Below are 23,353 nucleotides of genomic sequence, written 5' to 3'. Positions count from 1 at the left end.
CTCGTCGGATCGCCGAACCGAGTTCACCAACGCGTTCGATTACCTAGCAGATAGGTATAAAAGAGATCAATTCCAACTTTGGATCTCAATTTAACAAAACCCTCTTTCAGAACCCTAGATAATCAATATTGCAAGAATACACCACAAAACCTCGTAATTCAAGCAATTATCATCTACTTAGCACTAACGGTTTCTACTAAAACCAATTCTAGAATTTAAAAATGAAACCCTAGAAATCTACCATTAAAGCTCCAAGAGCTTACCTCTCCACAACTCCTCCAAGCTAAGGAAGAAGATGAAAAAGACGAAGATCCACTTCCTTGCTTCAATCTCCACCAATCCCTCCTCTTTTATCTACCCTTGAGAGAGCTTCTAGAGAGAGAGAGAGAAAGAAAAATAGAGTGAATAGGTGTTCTCTGGCTGTGAACAAGAGAGGGGGAGATGGGGTCCATTTATAGGCTACCACAATTGCAATAAAACCCCTCAACAATTGCTATTTTCAACATACTGAAATCTGCAATTTTCTGCACTTGGTACCGGTACGCGGGTTTTTGTTACCGGTTCACCAATTACGCAGCAGTCAAACCCGAGAGCTGCCTTCTCGGGTAGTTGATCTGGTACCGGTACGCACCAGGGGTGTCACCGGTTTAACAGCCTAAAATACTCAAACCCGAGAGCTGCTACTCTCGATCTGCTACGGGGTACCGGTACCACCCTAATGTTTAACCGGTTACAAAATGTCCAGACTGCAGTTTAGCACTTGTTCGACCTCTACTTCGCGCCGAGCAATACTAAAACTCAATTATCTCTTTTAGAACTCAACTTTGACCCTTCCAATATTATTGGAATGTCACATGGACTACGTCCAAGCATCTCTCTCGCCACACTTTGGTCACTTTGACCAAAAGTGGTTTATTACGGCGGGGATTCAATATCTTACAGCTAAGGTCTAGACTTTGACATTTTCTTGGCCAAATAGTAACTTTAAGGTTCGAATCCTTGTGCCAAGGACCGAACCCCAAGAGTTCATCAGCCCAGACTTGCCTTTTCACAAAATTTCTATTTTTGCTCCACTCGCAATCATTCCAAAACACTCAGAACCCGATTCTAAGCAAGTGTAATTCACTCTTCATTGACTTTATCCAATTTGGCTAAAGTTCAGTGTAGTTCCCTGAGATTCAGTATACTACATTTCTCCCCTTTTAAAAGAGTTAGGTCTACGAAACTAAGACCATAGCTCAAGTCAAATCCGTGAAGAGGTAGCGAAAGTACTCTTTTATTGAGCTTTCCAACCCAATGCACGTTAACATACGAAATTTTGTGATTCTATAGTTCTTTCACCTCGCATGTCAAAAGCGATGCAAGGACTCCCCGTAAGTCATGTCCTCCTGTAGTTTGGGTGGCTCATAGTGGAGGATATGTGTTGAGTTATGCACATTCTTGCAGAGTGTACACACATGGAGTACATTGTGAACTCCCGCAAGTTTCGGTGGCAGTTTGAGTCGATATGCAAGAGATCCCACATGCTCCAAGATCTCATACGGTCCGATGTATTAGAAACTAAGCTTGCCCCGTATTCTTAACCATTTCACCCCTCCCATAGATGATGCTTTCAAGAAGATGTGGTCGCTCACCGCAAACTCCAACTCTCGCCGACGCTTAACGGCATAGCTCTTTTGTTGAGCTTGCGCTGTCAATGGCCACTCGGGTGCCATGCGGACTTTTTCTTCCACATCAAGTAGCACATCTAGTCTCAGAGCTGCTTTCTTGCTGACTTTACTCTAATGGATCGGAGATCAACACTTCTTTCTATAGAGGGTTTCAAAAGGCGCTATCTCTACTTGTCTGATAGCTATTATTGTAGGCGAACTCTGCCATCGGCAAGTAGGTTTGCCATGCACCTCTGAAGTCCAGGACACATGCTCAAAGTTTATCCTCCAAGATCTGGTTTGTCCTCTTTGACTGGCCATCTGTTTGAGGATGAAAGATTGTGCTGAAGTTGAGCTGTGTGCCTAAGACCTCGTGCAAGCTCTTTCAGAATTGGGATGCAAATCGGGAATCTCGATCTGATATGATCGATATTAGAACCCCGTGCAATCTCATAATTTCATTTAAGTAGAGGTGCGCTAGCTTATCCCTCGACCATGAACCAGCAAGAAATGAGCCAATTTCATTAATCAAACCACAACCACTCAAATGGTATCGCGACCTCCTTGAGATCAAGGCAAGCCTATGATAAAGTCCATCGCTATGTTCTTCTATTTCCACATCGGAATTGACAAATTCTACAGCTTCCCCACCGAGAGGCAATGTTCTGCTTTTACTTGTAGGCACACTAAGCATTGTGCCACGAAGTGCCTGATATCTCGATTCATTTTCGGCCACCAATAATGCATTTTTAGATCCTTGTACATTTTGGTGCCACCAGGATAAATAGAATACAAGATGGTATAAGCTTCTTTCATAATCTCCTAGTGGATCTTCTCGTTCTTAGGCACGCATAATCGATCCCGAAACTGAAGTATGCTCTCCGAGTCCAGACATTAATTACCGGGCCCCTCCACTCTCAATATGGCCCCACACCTTTTGGAGTTTTGAGTCTGAAGATTTCCTTTCCTTAATCTGCTCCAATAAAATCGGCCGCACTACAAGAGTCACAATTTGGCGGAGGCGCCTGGGGTAACAACCTCCAAGTAGAAGCGTCGTATTTTCAAAACCAATTGCGGCTAGGTTGTGATCATGGTTGAGAGATTTTTCACGAATTTCCTATTGAGCGTATCGGCTACCACATTTGTCTTGCCTAGGTAGTACAAGATGGTTAAGCATGTAATCCTTCAACAACTCCAACCATCTCTGCTGTCTCAAATTCAACTCATTCTAAGTGAATAGATATTTTAAACTTTTATGATCCGTGTACACCTCACAATGCTCCCTATATAAGTGGTGTCTCTACAATTTAAGTGCAAAGACCACTGCCGCCAGCTCCAGGTTATGGGTAGGATAGTTCTGCTCATAACTCTTCAACAAACGAGAGGCGTAGGCGATGACTTGCTTGGTTGTATAAGTACACACCAAAGACCTTGATGTGATGCATCATTATACACCACAAAGTCCTCATCCGCAACCGGTAAAGCAAGGACTAGAGCTGAGGTTAGCCTTTTCTTCAATTCCTTGAAGTTTCAAACGCAATCGTCGCTCCACACAAACTTGGTCCCTTTGCGGGTGAGGCGTGTTAGTGGGTCAGAGATTTTTAAGAATCCCTCCACAAACCGTCGGTAATACCTGTAAGATTAAGAAAACTACGTACCTCGGTGACATTGGTCAGTCAAGGCCAATCCTTGATTGCCTCAACTTTCTTCAGGTCCACCGATACCCTATTCTCGAAAATCCCATAGCCCAATAAGGCGATCTCTCGAATCTAAAAGTTGCACTCTTTTAACTTGGCAAATAACTTGTTTTTTCGAAGAACTTGTAGCACTATCTAGAAATGCTCTTCGTGTTCTTCATCGCTTTGGAAGCTGACAAGGATGTCATCTATGAACACCATCGCAAATTTATCCAATAGTAGCTTGAATTCACGGTTCATCAAATCCATGAACACCACCGGGGCATTCGTAAGCCTAAATGGTATGACCATGAACTCATAGTGTCCACACTGCTTCCTAAACGTGGTTTTATGCACATCTTCCAGCTTGATTTTCAATTAATGATAGTCTGATTGCAAGTCGATCTTCGAGTACACCCTAGACCTTTGACGTTGATCGAACAAGTCATTAATTTGGGATAACGGATACTTATTCTTGATGGTCACTTTATTTAGCTCACGGTAGTTTACACACAACTGTAGTGAACTATCTTTCTTCTTAACAAATAGCACTGGAGCTCTCCAAAATGACACACTTGTTTTAATGAAGCCCTTATCCGATAAATCTTGTAGTTGAGCTTTCAATTTCTTTAGGTTAGTCATTGCCATTCTATATGGGACCTTCGAGATTAGGGCCGTCCACGGAAGTAGATCTATCATGAACTCGATCATCCAGTCTGGTGGCATTTCGGACTACTCTGCCAGAATACATCTAGGAACTCTCAACTATTGGAATGTCCTCGAGTGCCGGACTCTCACTTTGAACTTCTACTACCATCGCTGGTAGGCAATGCAACCACTAATGATGAGCCTCCTTGCTTGTGACATGGACAATGTGGTGGCGAAGAGTGAGCTCTTATACCCTCGGTAAATGAGCACCTCGTAATCCGGTTCCCTAAAGATTACCACTTAGCTCTCACAATCGATTATAGTACAATACTTGGAGAGCCAATATATTCCCAACACCAAATCGAACTCGGCATTTGGTTCAAAACCAACAAGTCTGTTGGTATGACCAAGTCCCTTATCCTAATAGGGCAAGCATGATATATATACTCTTGACACAGAATACATGTTCAGGCACCTGAACCCATCTAAACTGTTCGGTTTCTACTGTGCCTATCCCATAAGTGATAGCAAATGATCGACTAATGAATAAATGTGATGTTCCCGTGTCAAACAATGTTCTGCATCTTATGTCATTAATTAAAATGATACCTACCACGACGTCCTCTAAAGCAGGTTCCTCTACCTTGGTCGCGAATACTCGGCCACTCAGTGCCTATTGCGAACCCTCTGCCTATCTCGCCGATGGTGTGCGTCCCACCGACATTGCTGTGGGTGGAATGCCTATAAGATACCTCAAAGGGAAGAGTGTTGATGCCACTGATGGGGCCCGTCTGCCCTCTTGAGGGCAATCAAATCACATGAGCCATGGTTGCCCATCCCGGTAGCACTTGCCTTTGCACTGGTCACACTGGTTCGGCTTATGGGGACCACCGTATATGATTCATCTTAGCACAAACTCAGTGGACTAAAACTCTTGAGCTCGAGACTATGAGTGCAGGTGCCTAAGGGATTTCCTAGAGCTGGACTAACCCTCTAAGCGACCCGTCCACTTCTTTCTTTTGTCCCTCTCCTTTTCAGTGGACTCCCGTTCCTCCTGCATGAATGCATTGCCCTGTTCCATCCATACGTTCGGTCCAATATCTCAACAAAGGTCTGTAACATGAAGGAGTGCACAATCTTGAAAATTTTCGGCCGAAGTCTACACAAGAAGCAGTTGACATTGTCCTAGTTATCCCGCACCACATACAGAACGCAGACTGTATGATTTGAGAAGACTCCGCTCTACTCTCTTACGGTATAATTCCTTGCCTCAACTTCGAACTGCTCTTAAAGCTTCTTCTTCTCACTATCGGGAATAGGTGGAAAAAACTTGTCCCCGAAACTCCTTCAAGTTTATAGAAGGAGGTTAGAGGTCAGTCTCGCTTGACCCCTTCCACCAAATCTCGCCGAATTACAAACTTGGCCAATTTTCAACTCAGCTTGGCTGAGTCATATTTTTTAGAATCTTTAACGCTAAATTGACTACATCAATAACAATACATACATATATAAATAGGGGCAATGCTTATATACTCCTGCAAAGTTTTCGACTTTCTGATTTACCCCGTTAGAAAGTATATTAAAAATATCCTTTTTACCATCCACCTATTTCAAATATATCCCTAGAGTTAATTTTTGTTAGTGAGCTGTTAGCAACAGTCATTATTTATGTGAAATACTATTTTGTCCTTTCAAAATATACCTTCTACATCACAACTTTTCTTATTTGTCCTAAGTTGAGGGGCAAAATAGACATTCTAATTTTTTTTGTTAACTGTGTTATTTAACTCACATTTAACCCAAATTAACTTAACGAATGATAACCTGGTAGAGTATAATGGGAGGAACATATGAGAGGTATATTCGAAAGAAAAATTAGATGTTAGTTATATCTCATATGAGAACTAGATGTTTAGTTATAGTATCTTCATTTATATTAATATATTATCATTTAATAATATATATAATACATATATATATATAATTATATATATATATATATATATATATATATATATATATGTGTGTGTGTGTGTGTGTGTGTGCAGAATTATGCTACTATACTATCGATAGTACCAAATGCTTGCATGGTGCTATCGAGTTTTCAACTGTTAGTGCTTGCTGCTGCAATTTCTGCAATAGCAGCAGTAGGGAGAGGGGAGGGAAGAAGAGAAGAAAAGGGGAAAAGAAGGAGAAAAATAAAGGAAGAGAAAGAAAAGAAAGAAAGGAAAGGAAAGGGAAAATAAGAAGAAAAAAAAAACCACTTTCTTCTTTGCTCTTCTTCTTCTTCTTCTTCTTCTTCTTCTTCTTCTTTCTTTTTTCTCTTTCTTTGGTTTCTTCCTTAGAAAAATCTGAGAGGAAAAGAGAGAAAGAGAGATATTTATCACTTCTCTTTAGAGGAATTCCACTAAGATGTCACATTGCAATTTAGCCCACTAAATTTTCCTACTTGCCCTTTAGTCCATTTCATGAACAATTGGTCTATTTCATCCATTTTCGCGTCAATTTCATGCCAAATGAATTCACCTCAATTGCACCCTCGTGCTCACATGCGCACAAGTAACAGAAATCAGTATTCTATGAGTAATTTTGCAACGTGGTACGCTATGTTTGCTATTTGCACTTTAGTCCGTCGTAGTAAAAACTTGACCCAAATCATCCATTTTTTCGTCAAAACGGTTTCACCTCAATTCAATTTCGCACCCACACGCTCCCAACAACCTACACACAAAAGAAAAGCCGTATTCTACAGTGATTACCCTCTTCTCTCTTGCTACTACACGGTGCTTGCTTTATCTTTTATATATTCATTATCCTCTTGTAGTTGCATAAGTAATTAGGATAAAGCAGGTTTATGCAGTTAATTTGTGTTGTGACTGATCGGCCGCCTTTGTTAAAATGGAAACACTGTGCATCCATTGCTACTTTCGGCAATGCAGTGTATGCTCAATCGGGCCCTACTTCTCTCTACATGCTTGAATCTGTGGGGGCTAGTGTGCGCAAAATGATACTTAACACTAGACTTGCAAACGTTGCGAACAAGTCTGCATTTGCATGCTAATGTGATGGCTCCGAATTACTTTCTAGCTCCTTAATCTAAGGACGCGTTTGGTTCGCACTATGAAAGATTACTTAGAGTAAAATGATATCCGAGAATCTTATTCCTATTCATCCTATTACTAGAAATATAATATTTCGGTATTTGGTTCGTACGGTCATATTGTTTAGTCAATGTTATTTAAGATTACGCACTACAACAAAAACGGTCTATAGCGACACTTTTAAATGTCGGTACAGGTCAAAAAAAGTGATGCTGGCTAAATTACCGATACTTTTAAAAAGTGTTGCTATATGTGGGGTCGCTAGGTATATAGTGACAGTTAAAGAGTGTCGCTATAACCTAAAAGAGTGTTACTAATTTACCAACACTTATTTAAGCATTTAGCAACCGCCGAAACTCTATCTCGTTGGCTGCGGTGGCGGAGAAGGACGATAGTAAAGGCTCTTCGTCTAGAATTTTAGTGGATTGAGTGAATAGAGAAGAAAAGATGGTAATTGATTTTTCTTTTTTTTTTTCTTTTCTGTTTGTAATCGGGCCAAATAGATTGGGTGTGGTGGGTTGAGTAGAGTAATCTTTTATTTTTGGTTGGATTGGGCTTTATATTTAGGCATTAGTAGATGTGTTTTTAATTTTTAACATAAATGGGATACTTACTCAAAAGTGTCCCAAACATGTGTCCCTATAACCTAATTCTGTTGTAGTGTTGTTTTCTTTAACTTGCATATTTAAATTTTGGGACCAAATTTATTCATTAAAAATTAAGAATGTGTTTGATAGTTTTCTTACATGACTGTAGGCCCAGAGTGTGTCAGTTAAATTAATTCTAACAATCTTTCTATATTTATGTATGTTATCATATTCTAAGCAAGAATTGGAATAATATTTAGTACTTACATGTCAGTTATATATATATAGACAGAGAGAGATAGGGAGTCCAACTATGGTGCTTGTAAAAGCAGCAAGCACTTGGTGCTGGTAAGTTTTCTATCTTTAGGTCTACCTTTTTTGTCACTTTCATCTATTAGATCATAATATTCAACCAACCATCCACTCAACCCTAGAAGACTATTATCATCTTAACCGCACATTCCTTAATTCAATGGCCAAAAACCTACGAGCACAAATGATTTAGAGGCTCCATTATCGAAAATAAATGGAAGACAACGGAACACATTTGCTACTTATAGCATTCTAGCTCAACACTATATATATATATATATATAGTGAGGCTACTATGCTATCGGAAGCACGGAGCCTTCCGTGCTTCCAGCTCATTTTCGATGTTGCGACTTTCGAATCGTCGATCAGCTCCGTTAAACTTGATCTAGAGTATTTGAAGTACCTAGAAAATAAATTTTATGATTTTACGATATCATTTGCCTAGTGAACGAAGGGGCTCAAAATCAACGACAGAAAATAAAAATCTTACAAAATATAATAATATGACATTAAAATTTTAAATCAAAGATATTGATCTTGTTTTATATAGTATAAAGAATTTTCTATCAAAATTTCACGTGATTTGAATATTTCTACACCATTAAACTTGCAAACGGCTTACTACGGCTATTGAAATTTGTTGATTTTGAGCCCATTCGATCACTAGGCAAATGATATCGAAAAATAATAAAATTTATTTTCTAGGTACTCCAAATACTCTAGATCAAGTTTAACGAAGCTGATTGACGATTCGAAAGTCACAACATCGAAAACGAGCTGGAAGCACGGCAGGCTCCGTGCTTCCGATAGCATAGTAGCCTCACTCTATATATATATATNGGTTCGTACGGTCATATTGTTTAGTCAATGTTATTTAAGATTACGCACTACAACAAAAACGGTCTATAGCGACACTTTTAAATGTCGGTACAGGTCAAAAAAAGTGATGCTGGCTAAATTACTTATACTTTTAAAAAATGTTGCTATATGTGGAGTCGCTAGGTATATAGCGACAGTTAAAGAGTGTCGCTATAACCTAAAAAGAGTGCTGCTAATTTACAAACACTTATTTAAGCATTTAGCAACCGCCGAAACTCTATCTCGTTGGCTGCGATTGCGGAGGAAGACGAGAGGAAAGGGCTCTTCGTCTAGGATTTCAGTAGATTGAGTGAGGGGAGAGAGGGAGATGGTACTCGATTTTTCTTTAATTTTTTTTTCTTTTTTGTTTGTAATCGGGACGAATGGGCTGGGTGGCGTGGATTGAGTAGAGAAATCTTTTCTTTTTGGTTGGATTGAGCTTTATATTTAGGCATTAATAGATATTTTTTTAAGTTTTGGCATAAATGAGACACTTACACAAAAGTGTCCCAAACATGTATCTCTATAACCTAATTCTATTGTAGTGACGAAAAATATATAATTAATTAATTTTTTTTAATTAATTTTAAATAATACTATAAAGAAATTTCAACATCTTTTTAGAAAAAAAAAGAGATAATATAGATTAGAAAGAGAGAGCATAATTAAAGAAATATGAGAGAAATAGAGTCGAGATTAAAGAGAATGAAAGGGTTGAGATTTTAAAAAAAGAGGGGGAGAAATAGCTTAGTTTAGAGAGAGAAAAAGAGTTGAAGTTTAGAGAGAAAAAGATAAGTTTAGAGAGAGATACGAGGTTAGAGTGTAAAGAAAAATAATACCAACTAGCCGGCGGATAGGAAGAAAGAAAGAAATTAGACATATTATAATTATCCCAATCCATTAATATAAGGATACCCACCCTCCCTCAAAGGAATGAGATTAGTAATTTGGGATGCATCTCATTCCCAAGTAAATCCAATATTACCAACTAGATTACTTAGTGCGTTTAGCCAAACACCGTCATATTTTTTTATTTCTATTAGATTACTAGAAATTTTAAAAAGATAGCGCAAACCAAACGCACCCTAAGTGGATTGAACTTTACCCCCTTTAATATATAATTATTCTCTCCATATATTATTAATTGGTTACTCCCTTTTGAATATATTGGAGAACTTCACCTTTTCTTTTTTTTTTTTGGGTTGGTCCTGGTCGGGCTAACCTCCCCTTTAATTGGATCTTCTTTTTCTTAGTCCCTTGTATTTGGGTTGTGTTAGTGCTCTGATGCCATGATGATCAAAGAAAGCAAACATTAGAAAAGGTTTATAGGTTACAATTAAGCCCTACTACACCCGATAGTTTTTGTGTCCAAAGGCATTTTTACATCGCCTAAGGATAAACATATTTTAAAACGTTCACTAGTGAATGCTTGGAGTATGGGTTATTAATTAATTGGCATGAGCTTCTTGGAGTAGGCCTCACAAACACGCACAGCTTTTCGGATTCTATTACACTGCATATACATGATACACTGCAATGTTGGGTCACAAGAAGGGATTAGCGACTACTCGTAGGCAGCATCAGGAGTTGGGTGGTCCTCAACGGAATACAACAGGATGCTTCAAATTCAACTCCCCATCTAGCCGATGCTATCAAATCACTAAACCTTCTGCCCCAACAGCGGCCTCTCATTTTACTCAATCTAAGTCCAATCTGAAATGCCAAATAATTATGCCTATGTGCCTCCATTTTGTAAAAGCTTCTCTACTTTGGAATGATATAGTCAGCATTTAGCCAAGAAAAGCACAGGCTAGAGTTTTGATCGCCTCTGCTCAAATATCAATTCTGCAGAAGATCTACCCTGGCTGAAACAGACCCCGAATAAATCAACCCAAACATTTTGAAATCCTTCTTGAGAATATCAAGTAGGTACTAATACAAGGGGCCTCATTTTTCTTCGCACTTTATATTCTTTCCCTCATGAGAGAGACCGTGAAGCAAAGTGCACACTTGATAGGCCGAGGCTGCAAAAGCCAAAGAGCCCCAACTTGTCGACCCAGCCACGACGACCGGTGAAGAAGAGTTGAAGCCCGAGTCATCAGCAGTGGTGCCGGAAAAGCCCGAGGACAAGGAGGATGCACCAACAAATGAAGTAGCAAAAGAGAGCAAAGAAGAGGAGAAGAGATCTCAAGTTGTGGATCACCCGTTGGCCGCCGCCTCTGAGGGTTCAAAGACTAGCTGAGCTTCATCAAGGAACAAGAGATACGTGATAATCCGCCATTCAATTGGAGCAAACAAGGATGAACTCTTGTATTCTATACTTCTTCTTTTTAATGGATCAAATGGAGTTTTTTCCTTCTCCTTCATTGTGCAAATTCTGATATATAGGTGACGAGTTTCCGACACTTTGCAGGGCAAAACTACATGATAAACACTAGATTAAATAATTTATGGCACATCCTGATGCAATGAAAAACAAAACTAACATGAACAACAGCTCAATAAAATCAGGTACCACCAGTGTATCGTTATCTAATGAACAACAGTTTAATATTAAGAGTTACCATTGAACTAAATACCACGACGATCCTCCAGAAGAACAACACTAAAATACCGCAATGATCACCAACAGGGGCATATCAAAATCATTAATCATCCATGCAGTATTTTTCATCACAAATCAATAAGTTCATCAATGCTTTCAAGTGAGATTCAACACGAAAATTTAACAGTGACTTCCCTCTCAAAAAAGAAATTCAAATCCAACATAAAAGCAAAGAATATAAGCTCGTCATGTAAGTTATGTAAGATCAGCATAAAGCCTCACCTCCTTTTTTGGGTGGGGACGGTTTCGGCCTCCTCTCCTTCTTACCCTGTACGGAAATTTTCACGGTCTCAGTCACCGGCAAAGGAGTCGTCGGCTGAGCAGCCTTCGGATCTTCAGGAAGAGTCGAACAAACGAACTTTTTGGAAGAGCCAATGTGGGTACATGACAGCTTCAGCATCTTGCAACCTGTCATCCATTTAAGCATTATCTTCATGTGGGTTTTGCTGTTAAAGCCATTAACACTCACATCCTTATTGATAGTTAAATAGCGTCATAAGTTTCTGCCTTCAGATAAAGAAGAATCTTACACATTGTTAAATGAAAGAGGATAGCCAAACACCTAAGAACTCTGTTTATTAGAAGAGAAATAGGCATGCGTATGTTCTTCATGTCAATAACTAATCATGGTAGATGAGTTGTTTAGAAAAAGGTTCAGGGCCTAGATTGCTTAATGAATGAATCGAGCGCTAGTTGCATAATACAAAAAAAAAAAAACAGCAAAAGGGTCAAAAGAAAAGTTACAACATTAAAACTTTGTGACTTTCCAGAAAGTAAATAAGAACATATTCCATAAATTCGCTCATACCAAAGAAACAAGAAGAAGAAGAAGAAGAAAAGAAAAGAAGAGAAGAGAGTTTCTGATGGTTGATACAAGTATTTCTATTGCGGTTGTCATGGTGTAATTGAAAGCTAGACAAGCGGAAAAAGTTACAAATTGATATTGAAGAGATATCACTTCCTCTCCCAGGTAAAATGTAGTCAACAAATTAGCTAGCCAAAACCAATATACATAGCAAAAATTCGATCGGCCAGCTAGGTGTTCAAGTATAGAACTGGGAACTTTTTAACTACTCATTCCTTCGCATTGTCATCACCCTTTCTCAGGCTCCATTTTGAAAAGCTTTATCAGATTTACCACCAGAACTAGAAAGTAATGAAAAATTAGTAACTAAATGATCTCTCTAGCAAAAATATATATCATTATTCAGATTATCGCATATGGATTTCGCTTCCCAATATGTCGAGCAACAGCACATGCAACTACTGAATAAATCCCTACAACCTTAATTTCAGAAATCAAGATGCATTATGACATCACAAGGACTTGGCGACATACTAAAACAGTAAATAGGTACAATGGTAAAAGCAGGAAACAAAAAAAAAAACTGCTTTTAAATGATAAAGAAGTTAGTACACAATGATTTAGCATTCCATTCTGACATTAACCAACATAAGTGAACTTACGACGAGTAACCGCGTCCAATCAATTCCCACTAAGTGCATTATTAAACCAATCAGGTTTCTCCTCTTATGTATGATCAATAACATATATGACATATTCCTTATCAACCAACTGAAATTCAGGTCACAACACGAAACTAACACAAATATATAGAAATGCCAAAGAAAACACAATGATAAAGGAGCTAGCAATACAAATCGATTATAGCAACTATTAAAGGTTAAATTTCCAAGACTCAGGATCAGACAGACGATTCATCGAACACATTACATGCATGCCCAACCCTCACACCTATACTATTCCACCCATCAAAAGACCCTACAAACTCCAAATTAAGTCAGATAAACGAAAAGCCACTTTATTGATTAAAAAAAAAAAGAAGAAAAATAATCTTTTTTTCAACGCCACTGAAGAGGAGAAGAGAAGGGAAGAGAAGAGTAGTAGCCAAGTCGCCATTTTTTACTACATTGGCGAAGTTCCAGGTGTTGGCGACAGTGAGAGGCCCGTGATCCTTGACGGATCTGGTATAGTCCCTTAGGGATCTCCGACGCCTCCTCCCTCAGCACCTTAGGGTTTATCCGCCGCACGTCCTGGCCCCGCTTCCTCGAGAAACACCTCACCAGCATCCTCGCCATCGCCACGGCTGCGGCGGCACCACCATCGCTGCCTCCGCCTCCGCCGTGGAGTAGCATGTGCGCCAGCTGAGTAGTTCGTGTCTCTCCCACTCTCTCGTCTATAGTGCTATAAACGAAGAATAAAGCATTTGCGGCTTCCTCCTCCCCTTTCCCCCCATCAGTTGCGCGTTATTATTACCAAGTTTCAGTTGGTAAATAATGGGCTGTGAACGAGCCCAACATAGGCCTGCTAATGGTTTATTTACCAAACTTAGTAAAGTAACCGGATCTCGAGCCAATCCTTCATTAAATTATATATTGAATTGAGCACCAGATGTGCTCGCCAACTATACATACATAGGTTGCTCAAATATAAATTCATTATTATCAGTAAATAGATTTGTTTTGGTAAAATATTTTTATTTTTGTTGCCTAATAAATATAAATACCATAATAAATGTCTATAACATTCGACCTTCTACACTTTTAAGTTACAAAAGAATGAAAAAAACAATACTCAAAATGAAGCTTTATTTAACAAACATTTATTTCAACTATGTATGTGCATCACATCAAACGATCAGATTGTGCATAATGTAAAAGAGAATAACAATTTTGGAAGAGGTTGTTTGACTACTGAAAAGCTTATCGAAAGCACGACTTTATTTCTTCCAAGTGGAGCTTCTTATCTAATCTAATCTCGAATGCCTGAGTAAGCTCTCAATATATCATCTGAGATACAAAACAAGAACTTACATGCAGCCGACAAGGATTCTAACCCAATCCAGGGTTGCATGTTTCAACACACCAACTCATCCCTCTGTAATGCAATTATATGTACACAAACTCTTGACAAGTTCTTTTCTTGTACACTTCTTTTGCCCATGAACAATTTGAATAATTCGTAGTTACATGTCAAAAGAAGAATCACAGAACCAATGGGAACCTTTAGCAAGGAACTAAACCATCTGCAACTTGCTTAGTCAACCAAAAAAAAAAGAGAAAATAAAAAAGGAGCCACATAAGTGTTGACTAGAACCTGCAACATGCTTAAATGGAATTGTAGTCGGTTCATTTACTCCTAATGGTACAATGAAATTAGAAATCATAAGAGGTAAATATCCAAATTGATGAAAAGCTCTGTACATCCTTCACATGACACAGTAACAGCCTTTACTTTGCATAAATAACTATTCAGCTTGATTTCAATAACTTAAGCATCATAACAAACTGAGATTTATCATCTACAAAAATTTCTGGTGACCTTGCCTTTAAGCCACTAACAAACTGGAGATTTAAGAAGAAGAATAACATAACAATAACGTGGAACATAGGTTATTAATTGATATATATGCAAAAGAACAGGAAGATAAGCTCACTTATGAATTTGATGCTACACTACTATCATGATATCCAGACTTTATATGACTAAGGTAATACACCCAAACATGATGTGCTATGGAAGAAAACCACAAATTTAATATCCAAAAAAAAAGAAGTATCTCAATGCTCAAAGAAATCAAGGCAAATCCTGTCACTGGAGCGCCAGGAGTCCTCTTATTGGTTGTTTTCTGTTGTCTAGGGGATAATGGAATATGCAGTCTTCTGATACATGCACAAAAAACAGTGAATAGCAAGGCTTCTGAGCACATCTGGCCCCAGCTTGTGTAATAGCTTTGCTAATAGATCTAAGCAACGTCTGAGCCCAGCCACTTTTTGTGCCAAGTTAAATTTGGTTGGCCTGATTCTGGCCCAATCTAGCAATTTATATAGTCCTTCTGAATCGCTCCCATCATAGATTAGATGTAAGCATTACCCCTACTCTATTTCCATATGGTGGTAAAGAACAAAATTTACATTCACCTAAGGATTGCGCTTCATAAGAGTGAATATTATTTCTATGGAATGATGATATAACTGCATTTACCTTATTCTGGGACTTCTATTCCTCGTCAGAGGAGCTACTCTCCATAGGAAATACATCCTGACCAACTGATGCAGCAGGATCCTAAATGAAAAGATTATTATGTTTTTAGAGAAATAATAGTTGAAAATAAAACTATACACCTTCAGTTAATTCTGCAGAAAAGAAAAATAAATAAATGCCTAGTTAATTCTTACTGGCATTTTGTCCCAGTCCTTCAACTTGGAACTAGTAAGCATGTAACTATCACGTAATGGCGCCCACCCAAGTTCATCATCATTTTCTTTCTCCACAGAATTAGAAAGCTGAAAGCAACCACGCTATTAGTATTACAGTCCAAGATAGTCAAAATCAGCCAAATGATAAAAAGCCATTTGATTAGGACATGACTAGATAAATTAAGAGGCCAAAATTACTGTTCGACAACAACTTTTCGTAAATTCGACCACATTTTATCCCAACAGTTTGATTACATAGTGTGAGGATATCTCATACGCATATTCAAGAAACTGTATCTCCAGCATAATGCAAAGTAAGCAGTGTCTACCAAATTACTGTCCGACAACAACTAGTGGCCTTATGTAGTTGACCAAATGGTCTTTAAATCCTATTTTCCGATTTCCAAAGGGAGTCAGCTTCTCTATTATACTAAATAAGGAAATGCCAAATGTGGGCATCATAGGAAATGTTTAATTTGTTTATCATTAAATCAAAGTTTTTTAAGAAATAAGAACGAAAATTGATAACATCTTTGCAAAGAAAATTTGATAACATCTTCTTTCCAACAATATATAATTGCTTAATCTATATGAAAATCTGGAAGAAGCAAGATAAAAATGTGTTACATGAAACACTCAAGAAAGGAACATCTGCAAATTGTAAAGCAGAGAAAAGGTAACAAAGTTCATCAGAAGCAGGGCACTTGAAAAACTTACTATTTCTTCCTAGTTAAAGTCAAACACAGAAATACTCAACTCTTGTAATAAGTAATCCATTTAAAAAAAAGGTGACCCTACAAATGACAATGAGTACCTTGGATGAATTGAATGGCAAGTGGTCTCCATGACCTTGAGTTGATGACTTCTTTAGCTCTGGTGAGAAGGTCCGTTTTCTTTGCTTTGCCAACTCTAAGAAATTAAAGAAACAATTTTAAGAAGAATATAAGAAGACCAATTAACCACAATAACATAACAAATAAATATTAATTTCGATAGTATATTATAACTCAAAGAACAACTTTTGCAACACCAAATTCGATTGAAAGAGAGTAGAAGATCCCCCTAAGAGTCTTCTTTCTATCTTTCCCTACTACAATAACTCATAACAGTGATTCTTATTCAAATTCATAAGCTATAAATCTCTGTCCTGTGTACATTAGAAACAGGCATATATTCTCACATAAGCACCTGCCTAACACCCTATGCCATCCTATTTGGGAGCTTCAACAAAGTCCACCACCTAGGCACAGCAGAACTATGTATCCTAGGCAATAGCAGATCCTTGTTCTACAAAAACTCTTAGCTTGAATATATAAGTTCGTGCAAAGTAAAGGGCACTACTTTTACATGTCACAGCTTATACGTACATACTTCTATCAAAATCATATACACTTAATAAATTACACAGACGCGTGTGACCTATACAGTGAGTTTGATAGCTCAAAAAAGCTTGAATGTTTTGCAGCTAATAAATCATTCATTGACGGCCTAATATCCTTATTTAAGTGATTTCATTGAAAGATAGTTCATTTACTAGAAGGATTCAGCAACACCAAATAAAGGTTAAGCATAACTGGAGGATAGATTCAAGCCAATCTTAGGATGCGAGAAAAAGCATCTCAACATGGAGGGCTACAAAAGAAGTTGGACTAAGAATAATCCTAAATGACATAAAATGTACATAAGAAATTATATAAAGGATTATGATCATGCTCGCCAATGTTACTTTATGGATGACCCTGGAAGGTTAACTACAGATTATGCTCAATTCTGACTCGAACATATGACAGATTATCTAATTGATAGGATCATAACATACTCAAACTCATACTCTCTTATTATATAGCATAAACCATCACAGGAAAAAAAAAACAACAACAACGACAATTACAATAGAGGAATTCCCATGCTACAACGTTTTCAAACAGAAAGAAGATGAAGCCTACAGTCTCTGTACATTCAATGATTTTACGAATACGTATCCAACAAAGAGTTAAAGACAACACAAGCAGTAAAGGGCATTGAAAAAAGAAGTACCTTTTGCAACTTTTGTTCTTGAAGGATTTAAACCTCTCTGAGAAATTTGTGCCTTGCTAACCTGTGGAAAACAGCTTGAAGTAAAAAATTAAACCCCAGACTCTTTATTCAAATCTTAAAGTAACAAAAAAGGAACTAACCCAATCAAACTATTCAATTACCTCATTAAATAGCCTTACAACTGAAATCTCAGCACCAAACATGCAAGGTGGAATATTTTTTAGTCAGCAAAGCAGCATAACAGTTTTAACTTAGACATAAAGTAGCACATTATTTGCCAACTATATACCTCCTTTTGTTGCAATCTTAATAAGAGACTTCTCCTTTGCATCCAAGAAATTTGCAAGCTTTACATGCCCCTTTTCCAATGCCTGCTATGAATCACAACCACAAGCACATGACTTAATTCAAATTCTCAATATACAAGCATAATATGTCAATAGGAGCTTCTAAAGAAATAACCCACCAAAATCTTCTCCTTCTTCGCCTCCCCTTTTGCCTTGTGCTCTGCTTCTTCCTCCACCAGCTTCTCCACCACCAGCTTCTTGTGCGCCGATAACATAGGACCCTACCACCGAAATAAATACAAAAAAAACAACAACAAAACCCTAATCAGGAAACCAAGCCCTCATAACCAAACTATAAAAAATAAAAAGAAAAAAAGAATCTAAAATTGCTTCGAAGAACACGAACCAGTGCATCATTGGGGAGCTTCCTCTTCATAATCTTCGAGAAAGCAACCCTAAACGCCCTACACCCTTCATCAAACCTCGTGATCCCGCCACGATGTCCTCCTTCGCCATCACCCTCGTCGTCGCCTTCGGAGCCTCCTCCTCTCTCGGAATCCGCCGACCCATCCTCATCATTCCCATCACTAGGCGTCGCTTCTCCTCTTCTCCCTTCCTCGACAACTTCTTCTTCATCGTCGTCGTCAGAGTCGGAGTGGTAGTTTTGGGCCCTCTTCTTAAAAAGTTTGAGCATCCTCTTGCTAGGTTTCCTCCGCTTCGCCTCCGCCACCGCCGCCATGGCCCCCGAGGGCTTCGTCGTCGTCTTCTTCTTCTTCGGATTTTTGCTCTTTATGGGTTTTCTCTTTCGCTTCATGGGATTGGGATCTGCCTGCATTGCAACGACGGTGCGTGCCCTAGCTCCGCCGCCGCCGCCCGCTGGAGCCGAAGAATAAAGCACCTGCAGTTTCCTCCCCTTCCCCCCCTCAGTTGTGCGATATTATTAACGAGTTTTAGTCTCAGTAGTTAGTGCAGGGACCCGCCCGATGCGCCGGTAAAAATTTTAGTAAAAATTTACAGATTAAATGAATAAATAAAAATATGGCGAAAAACCAAAAGAATATAATCATATATGATTGGACTTACTAAGATGAAAAATATAATGAAAGCTTTAATAATAGAATTATAATCCAATGGAGAACAATGAAAAAAAACTCTATGAGAAAAAAAAATTATTATATAAATATACTCAATAAATATTTAGAATATTATGAGAAAAGAATTACAAATAATAAAGAGCAAACTGAAGAGACTCAATTCATATTTAACTAACAAGCAAGTTAACCCGTGCATGCACGGAGTTATAACATAATAATTGAGTAACGGGTGAATGAATAGAGTTTTAAATTATTTTTTTTTTAATTTTTTTTAATTTTTTTAATTTTTTCATGAAATCTAATATTACATTTGGAGAAAGAAAAATATTTTTAAATAGCAAGTTTTTATAAAAGAATATAAATATATTTTAAAATGCTTAATTGTTCGGCAAGAAAAAAAATAAAGTAAAATAAGCCGGCAAGCAAATATTGAAATATTAGAGTTTGAAATTTTTGATTTTAAATTAGAAAAGAGAATATTAATTTTTAGGAAAATGTAATAGCAACAATACAATCATGACAATACGATATGAAAAACATAAAGATGTTAATTCACACTGAAATAAGGTAATATAATATATAACATATTCATTTCTTCTTGATCCGCTTTGCCGACATTATCTCTCCTGTTGCCTCATCTTGTTTCCACGCAATAATTTGGCTACCTTCATTGTACAGACTTTTTCCTTTGTCTTCGTTCTCCGTTAGTAATTTCTTATCCTACATTGTGTTGATGAAATAAAGCAAATTATTTGGAGAATAAGAGACAATCAAGCCTATAAAAGTGTGTGACACCCCAATAATCCTACATCGGATGCGAATGGGATTATCATTAGGTTTATAAGAGACTTAGACACTAGTAATAATAACTGAGCTTAAGCATTTTGGGCTGGTGGTTTGGGCCCAACGAGTTATTGTTACTAGTGGGCTGGATCGTTATATTTGGTATCAGAGCCGGTTCACCAGTTGGACATGTGTGGCGAGTCTCGGCTGAGCTAGGGTCTGGATGACGGGCTAGCGAGACGAGTCTCACATNTATATATATATATATATATATATATATATATTAAAAAATATATAAATATAATATATTTTAATTATATATAGGCTGAGTGAATAATCTGAATTTAGTTAAAATTGGGCCAATGTTGTTGGCCTATAAAAACAAACCCAATAGACAAATAAAAGAGCAAAAGTTTACTAAATTTATACATTTTTCCTTTGTTTCTTTCTTTCACAGAACTCTAAATTTTCAATATATTTTTCTCTTTCTCTTTTTTTGTCTCTCACCCTAAGCGGCCAAGCCGGAAGCCCTCAAAGTTACCAAGTAACAATATATGCCTGCCGTTGCCTACCTTGCTATTAATTGTATGCTTGAGAAAATATACAGAATATTTTTAAAGTAAAAAATTATTATTCATATAAAATTTTAATTTTTGTTATATATGATTGGATAGTTTAATCCAATATTTATCTATATAATTTATTTATTTTTGACTGCATATATGAAAATGAATAATATGGAGATTGAAGGCGGAAGATAAGACATGTGAGGCTAAAAAGATTAGATATTCAACTCATAATTTTTTTTTTCATATTATAAATATATAATTATTTGTACTTTGAACTATTAGACATATTTTTGTATCAAATTATAGATAATGTTCTATACAAATTAAACTATTGATTGTATGATGTTGAGAATTTCAAGCGGCTCGTTTAGGGCTCGAGCTCGCTCGACTCGAAATTAGGCTCGCTCGAGCTCGGCTCGAATTAATTTCAATCCAAGCTTGAGCTTAAATTTAAGCTTGAAATTAATTTCAAGCCGAATTTGAGCCGAGGTAAGCTCGCTCGAGCTCGGCTCGTTTCCACCCCTAAGTGCAGGGACCCACCCGATGCGCCGGTAAATTTTAGTAAAAATTTACATATTAAATAAATAAATAAAAATATGACGAAAAACCAAAAGAATATAACCACATATGATTGGACTTACTAAGATGAAAAATACAATGAAAGTTTTAATAATAGAATTACAATCCAATGGAGAACAACGAAAAAAAAAGAAAAAAAAAACTCTATGAGAAAAACAAATTATTATATAAATATACTCAATAAATATTTAGAATATTATGAGAAAAGAATTACAAATAATAAAGAGCAAACTGAAGAGACTTAATTCATATTTAACTAATGATATAAAGATATTATCTTTCCTATTCTCCTTCTGGACCCAAATTAGATTCTTCTTAAAAGAAAAGATCATTATATTTGCCTATAGACATCATAGTTGTTATCATAAAATTACTACAAAATGCAAAGAAAGCTTAAAAAAAAGTATAAGAAAATTTTACATTAACAATAGTTAGTTTCAACTACCGTTAAATTATAAAGATCCAATTTTCATACATCTATGAGCCAACAATATATATACTATATTTAGTCTGTCGATGCAACATGACAACGTAATCATTGTTCTATACTATGTTTTTCTATGCTCTACCTATTTTGATATTAATTATGAAAAATACTTATTTAACTTTATAAATTTTCTAAATTTAAGTCTCTACCTATTTTGGTATTAATTATTGAAAATACTTATTTAACTTCATAAATTTTCTAAATTTAAGACTGTAGATTACAAAGTTATCAATTTTCAATGACAGATCTTCTAGCATTGTATTTATTATCCATTCCATAGATGCAAACTAATAATGGCTAACACACACTGCATAGTTCATGTAAATTTGCATAGTTCATGTAAATTTGCCAATTACTGATCCCTTACTTTAAATTCAGCAAAATATGCAAACTCTTCTATTATTTTCTCTACAAACTTGAACAATACAATAATGATCCTACCTAGGTAGATTCAAGGGAAAGTGTATTGGAAAAATTAATTTTTTTGCTAAATGTAGGAAGCAAAAGAAAAGAAAAGAAAAGGAGAAAATAATTTTAGGCTTGTACAAATACATTTACAAAACAACAAATTCAAATTTAATCAGATTTCAATTCGCCAAAAGAGATTAACTACATTCATTATACGAAATAATCTCTAATATCATCAAATTGTGTCAATCAAAGAGTGTTAAGTGAAGAAAGCCCTCATATTATCTGTCATCATCACAAAGCCACTGGAAATAATTTGGTTCCAAGTGTCAAAAGGAACAATTCAGCTTAGACAAAATTAAAATACAAACCACCTCCAATACTTCACTCAACAACAAAGAACTAATCACTCAACACGGAGAAAGTATGTAAAGTAAAACAACAACACCATTGAAAATCAAACTAAACCAACTACTGACAGTAGGTGAGAACGAAAAGGAAACAACAGAAAACATTAAAATCAGTTCGCAAATAGAAGCCTAAAGAAGAGCACACAAACCAATAAAAAGAGAATTTTTTTAATTGAAAAAAACACTGTGCAACTAACAATTTGACCACAATCCACCTCAACATGAAAGAAGGAAAAACCAGTCAAAAATAATATAGGAAAAAAAAAATTTATATAACTGCAAGGTGAGGTTCAAAGCCAGGTTAAAAAAAAAAATGATTTTATTTAACTGTAAGGTGTAAAAACATTGGCAATAGGGTAAAAAAGTGCTGCATAAAAGTTGAATCTCTAGCTGTCCTAAGTAAGGAGAGAAAAGATAGAAGATCACCATTATTAGCATTATATAAAGAGATAATACCTTTTTTATCACTGTAAACTTGTGATATTTCCTATTTACTCCTTGGTTTCAAATATACCCTTGAAAAGTTTCTCTTTCTTTCTTATATACTCCTATTTTTTAGGTTTTTTTGGAAGTGTTTGGGTTTTTTGAAGGGTAAGAAAGTTTTTCTTTTTTTGAGGGGTAGATATTAAAGAGGAGGACTTTATAGGGGTATATAAGAAATTGCCCCAAAAATAAACTATTTTTAATAAAATAATAGAAGAGCATTTCAAATCTCATGGACTTTCTTTATCATTATTACCTTGTGCATAAAGACATAGAGAAGGGGAAACTCTAAAAAGTACATTGTGTTATAGAGATTAGACAAATATTACGAAAAAAAGGGACAAAAAGTAAACCTCCAAATAGACAATTGAATTATTAGCAAACCTGATAGATCATAAAAAGTTTCCAAGCCGGCAATAAAGATATTAGATCATCAATATGTGATAATAAACATCAAGACAAATATAATTGAACATATGACACAATATCTCGACAACGACAAGATACTAAGCAAGCCAATAACCAATTGATAGCACACCAAGTCGGTGATAACACCATG

The 23,353-nt window shown here is 36.7% G+C and overlaps 2 protein-coding genes across 6 annotated transcripts; both read right to left on the bottom strand.

Annotated features, from left to right (window-relative positions):
• Positions 10,276-13,619, bottom strand: LOC109728520. Its single transcript, XM_020258937.1, has 3 exons — positions 13,305-13,619; positions 11,659-11,844; positions 10,276-11,251 (listed from the first exon to the last, which is right to left on the bottom strand). Exons 1-3 carry the CDS (start codon positions 13,591-13,593, stop codon positions 11,031-11,033), a joined length of 696 nt encoding a protein of 231 aa, XP_020114526.1. The 5' UTR covers positions 13,594-13,619; the 3' UTR covers positions 10,276-11,030.
• On the bottom strand, positions 11,378-18,935 carry LOC109728747 (RRP15-like protein). Of its 5 annotated transcripts, none has more exons than XM_020259260.1 (9): positions 18,388-18,935; positions 18,161-18,262; positions 17,984-18,068; positions 17,856-17,875; positions 17,695-17,755; positions 16,472-16,566; positions 15,637-15,744; positions 15,443-15,523; positions 11,378-11,844 (listed from the first exon to the last, which is right to left on the bottom strand). In XM_020259260.1, exons 1-8 carry the CDS (start codon positions 18,814-18,816, stop codon positions 15,458-15,460), a joined length of 966 nt encoding a protein of 321 aa, XP_020114849.1. In that variant the 5' UTR covers positions 18,817-18,935; the 3' UTR covers positions 11,378-11,844; positions 15,443-15,457. The 5 variants fall into 5 exon arrangements, with proteins under 5 accessions (XP_020114849.1, XP_020114854.1, XP_020114853.1 ...); XM_020259265.1 differs by having other exon boundaries at positions 17,984-18,065; positions 18,388-18,934; XM_020259264.1 differs by lacking the exon at positions 11,378-11,844 and adding an exon at positions 11,867-12,582.

This window comes from Ananas comosus, linkage group 24, assembly GCF_001540865.1.
Source record: "Ananas comosus cultivar F153 linkage group 24, ASM154086v1, whole genome shotgun sequence".
In the NCBI taxonomy this organism is placed as follows: Eukaryota; Viridiplantae; Streptophyta; class Magnoliopsida; order Poales; family Bromeliaceae; genus Ananas; species Ananas comosus.
The sequence above is the reverse complement of the archived record's forward strand: the minus strand, read 5'-3'. Positions and strand labels throughout refer to the sequence as shown.

What these genes read in the sequence shown, in the direction of transcription:
- LOC109728520 (XM_020258937.1), bottom strand. Translation starts at nt 13,593, where the DNA reads ATGCTACTCCACGGCGGAGGCGGAGGCAGCGATGGTGGTGCCGCCGCA. An exon ending in CTCTTCTCCTCTTCAGTGGC is followed by an intron (nt 11,845 to 13,304) that starts GTTGAAAAAAAG and finishes AATGGATGACAG; the next exon opens with GTTGCAAGATGCTGAAGCTG. An exon ending in GTCCCCACCCAAAAAAGGAG is followed by an intron (nt 11,252 to 11,658) that starts GTGAGGCTTTAT and finishes TTTATCATGTAG; the next exon opens with TTTTGCCCTGCAAAGTGTCG.
- LOC109728747 (XM_020259260.1), bottom strand. Translation starts at nt 18,816, where the DNA reads ATGCAGGCAGATCCCAATCCCATGAAGCGAAAGAGAAAACCCATAAAG. An exon ending in CGAAGAAGGAGAAGATTTTG is followed by an intron (nt 18,069 to 18,160) that starts GTGGGTTATTTC and finishes TGTGATTCATAG; the next exon opens with CAGGCATTGGAAAAGGGGCA. An exon ending in AAGAACAAAAGTTGCAAAAG is followed by an intron (nt 16,567 to 17,694) that starts GTACTTCTTTTT and finishes TTAATTTCTTAG; the next exon opens with AGTTGGCAAAGCAAAGAAAA.